Source organism: Neofelis nebulosa, chromosome 1 (assembly GCF_028018385.1).
Source record: "Neofelis nebulosa isolate mNeoNeb1 chromosome 1, mNeoNeb1.pri, whole genome shotgun sequence".
NCBI classification, from domain to species: Eukaryota; Metazoa; Chordata; class Mammalia; order Carnivora; family Felidae; genus Neofelis; species Neofelis nebulosa.
In genome coordinates, this window is record NC_080782.1 from 118,863,391 (window position 1) to 118,869,390 (window position 6,000).

Genomic DNA, 6,000 nt, shown 5'->3' on the forward strand with positions numbered 1-6,000 from the left:
GAAGAAGTTGGAGATGCCGGGAAGTGGAAGGTTCTTGCCCTGCATATGTGTTCATTTGAGCTTGTTATTTGGGGAAGTGAAGTTTGCTAGCAAGTTACCTTCTTGAATCAGTTCCTGCCTCCTTTAGAGTCTTGGAAATGTGCTGCCGAGCCAGCACAAGTTGGGGAGAATCACACATCTGAATCACAGCGATAGGTCGTTTGGAGAAAAATCAAACAGGCTGGAAATCAGGGTACCAAGGGCCATCTTTGGATGACACTCCATTAACAAGCCAGTGAAAGAGGATGTGCCATTTAGAGTAAAAAATATTAAGTCACTTCAATAACAACAACAACATTTACTGAGCACTTATTATGAGCCAGTCCCTGTGCTGAGAGCTAATTGGCATGAATCATTTCATTTCTTTCCTGCAACAACCCTCTGAAGTAGGTACTACTGTTACCTCCAATTCACAGATTGGGACTTGGAGGCCCTCAAGTTTAAGTGACTCACCCACAGTATACAACAACTGAGCAGCACAAGCAGGATTTGAATTCTTCTATTTTTCAAACCTAAGTTCGCAAGCTTCGCTTCTTTACTGCCTGTCTTAATTCAGAAATATTTCTAAAAATTAACACAGCGAGGAGGAGAGATCAATTATTCAGGAACCTGTAATCTTCTGGAAGACTTGCCAAAATCCTTTGGCTTGACTGCTGTAAGGGAAGGAGTAAGAACCTGTGGGATTTGCACAGCCAGGGGCCGTCCAAGAGTCTTTCGATCTCATCTGTTGGTTTGAAATAATTGCACGCTGTAGAAATCTACAGCCATTTCCCAAGCTTTCTTTTTACCCAGTAGGCTTGGGAGGGTTTCAGGCAGGTAGGCACAATGGACTATTTTTTCTCTCTTGGGCTGGCACCATGAGGTGTGACTGTTGGCTCCACCCTGGCATGCTGGCTGGCACAGGGAGCACCTGGCCTCTTTGAGCCAACAAAAAATTCTCGATGAGCCCGTTTATTAGATGAGCCTAGGTGAGCACAACAGTCTTCGGGCTTAACAAACTCACAGGCAGGAGGTTAAATGAACTCTTTCAGAGGGCCAGGTTAACATTGGGTTCTCTGGAAGAGGTGTTTTACAAAATGGTACCCTGGGACAACAGGTTATTTATGCCCTCTTAGGGCAGTACTTTATACTTAGTATTACCCTGGGCTGGACTCATCACAGACTCAAGTTCAGTAATAATACCTATTACACTCTCCTGCAAGGGCTATCACTCCTTCTGCGTTTTGTAGAATTCCTCATGCACGACAGGGCACAATAAACAGTCAATAATAATGTTTACTATGATAATGATCTTCCAAATGCCTTTCATCTGAGGATCCCAAAGTGCTAGGTAAACACCAATTAGTTAAGCCTCACAATGGCTCTCTGTTTTTACAATACATTTTCCTATTTTATAGAATTTTAAATTGAGACCCAGCAATCTTAAGTGGCTTGTCCAAAGTCATACAGCAGGTTTAAATTAATGATAATGATGATGCTTTGCATTCACACGGCATATGTTTTCTAAGGCAATAAGAGTATGTTGCAAAGATAATTTTCACACCATCCCAGAGGAAGGTGGGTAGCAAGTATTATTAGCTGTTGACTAAATTGGGTAAACTGAGGAGGCAGGGAGGGTAAGTAACTTGGTAAGGATTAGACCGAGGATACGAGTGCCTCCTCTGACTCTCAGGGCACTGCAGCGTCCCAGACAATACTCAATTCTCTGAACTGAGGGGTGCATGCCTGCTTTTGCCCTTACGGGAAAGATAGCTACATTCGTGGAAGCAGAGACAGGTTGCAGAATGACAGCCATATTTACATCCAGGAACGGGTTTGTTCATAGTCCCGGTGAGAGAGGCAAAAGGGAGGAGATGAACCACTTCAAGTAAGGATGGCTTGGAAAATGAAGGGAACGGGGGTGGCTGAGGGAGGCTGCCAGCACCGCTCTCTTGCAGAAACATCTTTACCAACCCAGGGCCTGCCTGAAAGCAGTAGCCTTCAACAGCCTTCTTCTGTGTTTCAGCCTCACGACAGGACTTGGTCCGGTGCAGCTTGGATGATGGGCACAACCCCGTCACTGGCACCTTCGTCTGATGTTACAAGTCCTTGTGAAAGAGTTCCAGGGACATGCAGTATCTTACCAGCTGTCTCTTACATATTATCAGCTCTCAATCACACAGCTCCCTATGTTAGGAGGGGCCTGGGAATCTTCTGTGTTCAAAAACTTGGTAGCTGGGGATACATTTGCTGCACCTTTTCTTAGCAACATAGCCACATCGAAAAAGATTAAAACATGAATGAAAATATATGAAGATGTTAGAGACTTGCCTCCTGCCGGTCTGGCAATGCTTTCTTAGTGAGTGATGATACTCCACCGGGAGGCAAATCAGACTTTGCTGGGTCGGGGAGGAAACAGGCTGCTGGGTCTTAGGAATTCACAGGGGGATTTGCTGACCCCAGATAGAGCCCTACTCTCTACAAACAAGACACTTGAGATAAGTTTGCTGCCCTACCCCCACCCTGCCTTCTCCAGGCGTGTGGATTCTGATTGATGACTAGACCTTGGGCTAATGGGAAGCCTGAAAGGAGGGCGCCAAGCCCTCTTCTGGAATGTGGTCACACATACAAGCACAATGGCAATAAAAAGTCTGAAGTGAAGAACTCACACCAATGCCCACGTCTTCCTGCTCTCCTTTTTGACTGTTTCCACTTTCCCTTGCTGCATGGGCAACTTGGAGGTGCAGTGACCGGAAAGAGGGGTGAGCCCCTGGAAGGAATAGTTTAGAAAAGTGTCCTGAATGCACATCATAAGCCTATTCTGCTGTGCGGAAAGGAATGCGCAGAAGACCCTCTCACCCACTGTTACTCTTCACAATGGAGTTGAGAGACTCTGCTGTCATCTTTAAAGAAGTTAGCTTTAGGTAAGAACTTCACAGAATGCAGCCTTGACTTTCTAAGTATGCCAGCGACCCAGGTCACAGCTTCCCGTGTCTACTTTGACATGATGACTCGTGGGGTGAGAGTGCACAAAATCTCGCTGGACTCACAAGGACTGCATCATCCTCTCGATATGTGCCCTTAACACAGCCTCCCACAAAAGGTTTGCAGCCAGGTCAGACACAGTCCTCAGGATCCATTCGCATGGTTGGCCAGAGTGATTCGCATTATCCAGACACCAAAAGCATTAGTGTGATCTCCTGCGTGCCACTACCGGGTCCTTTGGTTTTATGGCAGCCTTTCAGGTGCATTTTATGTATGTTTGATTCATTTTGTAAATGAAGACACCTGTAGGGCTCCTGTACACATGGGTTCTACTTCACAGCCCAGCCTTCCTGTCAGTCAGTCAGTCCACCCACAGACACGCTTTCCTCCTGTACAGTCTTTGGGCATCAAGTATCAGAATAGCTTTGAACAGATCATGAATGAGCACTGTCATAATAGCGCTTTAGGACTTGGGGTGGGAAGATGGGAGTTGGGTAAAACTGAAACAAAACCTGACATTTGCAAACTCCTCCAAGATCTCAAAAGCAAAAAGCAGCTGGATTTGTTTTCTCTCTTTTCCCCATCCTCTGGTTTGGCCTCAAACAGCAGAAGTGAAAGATGAAGAATAATCATGAAGGCTTTCTTTGTACTGTTACCTTCTAGACAAGGGAGACAACCTGGGAAACTTTTAACAATTCTAAGAATTCCTGGATGGATTAGATAGGCTCAGGATTCCACCGAGTTTCCGTAAAATGGCCACTGCCCACAGAAACTTACCTCTGGGGAATCACTGGCAGACCTCTTTGAAATGTAACTAAAGCAAGGAAGATGTTCCCTAACTGCTGGTATACACAGACCCAACCTCCAAATGGACACGAAATGAACAAATAAGATCTCTCTTACCCCATCCATGTGGATTCTGATATTAGGCACCAGCCGGAAAGAGCTGGACTGTAGAGCTCTGGGGTTACTCTTGCCTCTCCTGCTGTCCTGCGCGGTCAGCACGCCAGGCCTGCGGAAGGAGCCCCCTCTCCCCAAGCTCTGCCCCGAGCGCACACCATCTAGAAGACGCACGAGCAGCAGGTTGGCCGGCAGTGCCTCGATGCTGCAAAACACCAGGGTCCTGCATTCCGGGCACCTCAGCTCCTTGTGGGCCTTGAAAATCCTCTGGAGACATGGTTTGCAGAAGGTGTGCTGGCAAGGGAGGACTTTGGCCGTGACATCGAGCTTTTCAAAGCACACGGGACACTCCAGAAGATCAAGTAACGTCAAATCATCCATTTTATTTTAACACTCCACTCTTGACCTGGAGGGGCAAAGTCCGCATGGTAGGGTGAGCTGAGCCAAGGGGGCAGATCCGGGTCTATCCTATCGGGAGCTTCAGAATTCCTGCCTGTTTGAATGAGAAAGGAAGAGAGGAAAAAAATGTGACTGCTCAGAGAGGTATATCCCACCTACATGGAGGCAGTGTCTCATAAGGCAGTTTGCAAGCACTTTGTTCCAGCACCCAAGTTTCAAATGACTCATTCTGATTCAGTGCTAGCAGGTATAAGGCTCAACTCCTGCCTGCTGAAGGATCTGCGGGAGCATTCAGCATGGTGACCGACTACTTACTCATTGCCTCTTGGCGGCGTGCAAACAAGAGCAGAGACAAAACAGCCCTGCAGAAGAGCCTTCTCGGCCTCGAAGGGGGTCCTTCTCCCCCCCCCCCCCCACCCGCAGTCAATTTCAGTTCCCACAGCAAGACCCTCATGGAACACAATTTCTGTGAAGCTATCTATTCCTCCTTCTTCCCCTACTTTTATCTGTTATCTGCAGCACGTGCAGACAAGTTGTGTAGATAAGTTTATCTGAACCTCCTGCAGATGTAGAATTATTTCCTTCACAGTGCACCTTCCCCCATTATTTTGTTCTAGCACTGCACAAGAAAAATTCTTACTAGAAACACATTTTCAAATTGTTTGCCTTAAGTACAGGCCAGGGTGCTTGGAAGCTTTTTTTCTTTTTTTCTCCTTCTCTCACTCCCTCCTTCCCTTTCTTCCTTTTTTTCTCCCTCCCTCCCTCCCTTCTTTCTTCCCTGATTATTCTAGCCTCAGAGATGATATTCCACCCACAAGACGACGTCACACAGCCTGTTTAGTTTCTTGGACAATTGTTCTCAGTTCCACCTGAAGCAGATAGGAATTCTGGATTGTGGTCACAACCTGCAAAAATCCAGACAGAGCAGTGTATACAGGTGTGCGTGTGTGGTCTGAAAACATCCTTACTCCAGTAACAATTTCCTTTTAAATGTCTGAAAAGAAGACTCCAGTTGAGATAAGTCTCCCCGGAAGAGGTCACCTGTCCCTCACAAGTGCCAAATTTTGGGTGAGCACAATGCCCAGGAGGTTTGGCCGGAGGATGGGTGGCCCCGCCAGTAAGGGAAGCAGACATGACTTACGGGGATGAGAGATGGCGCCGTGCCCTCCTGAGACAACTCTCCAAAGATGTCAGCTCTGGGGAGACGTGCGGGGGGCCACTAACCTTGAGCTTGTAACCCCAGCTGTGTGCAGCTCAGCACAATCCTCTGATCCTCTGCTTGGCCAGGCTTCCTCCAACTGGCTTCCTTTCCCCCAAGAGCGGCTGCCACGCTTTGAAAACTTTAACAACTCTGAGTCTTACTCATTTCAAGGATCGCCTTACTCAGCCTTTGTTAACCCTTTCACCGCCTGGCAGCTAGCAGCAATTTCTGACTTCACTCTGCTGACTGATCCTTCCTTCATGTAACTGAGTTGATTTCTGGGAAAAGATTGCAGGGGACAAAATATAAGCCAGCCCCCAAGGCTAAGTATTTACAGTTTATATTTTCACTTTTCTTATTGTCTCTCTTATCCAAGAAGTTGAAACACAGCTCAGTTATAAACATGCCGGGGTGATTGTGTTTATTTTAAACCTTTATAAGGATTTGCTGAAAAGGTCAAACATATTAGTGGCAGCTATAACAAAGATAAGCCAGTC

At 46.8% G+C, this 6,000-nt stretch overlaps 1 protein-coding gene across 7 annotated transcripts in view; it reads right to left on the bottom strand.

The window, feature by feature from the left end:
• Positions 1 to 5,644, bottom strand: part of SH3RF2 (SH3 domain containing ring finger 2) — a 128,367-nt gene extending 122,723 nt beyond the window's left edge. For 4 of the 7 annotated variants that reach the window (XM_058732777.1, XM_058732790.1, XM_058732796.1 and 1 more), the window contains exons 1-2: positions 5,444 to 5,607; positions 3,907 to 4,396 (exon numbers count right to left, since the gene is read on the bottom strand). In XM_058732777.1, coding sequence (XP_058588760.1) covers positions 3,907 to 4,284 — 378 coding nt within the window. In that variant the 5' untranslated portion in view covers positions 4,285 to 4,396; positions 5,444 to 5,607. Of the gene's footprint in view, positions 1 to 3,906; positions 4,397 to 5,443 lie in introns of all 7 variants that reach the window. The other 3 variants (XM_058732780.1, XM_058732807.1, XM_058732815.1) reach the window with 3 other exon arrangements.
• Positions 5,645 to 6,000: the final 356 nt, after the last annotated feature.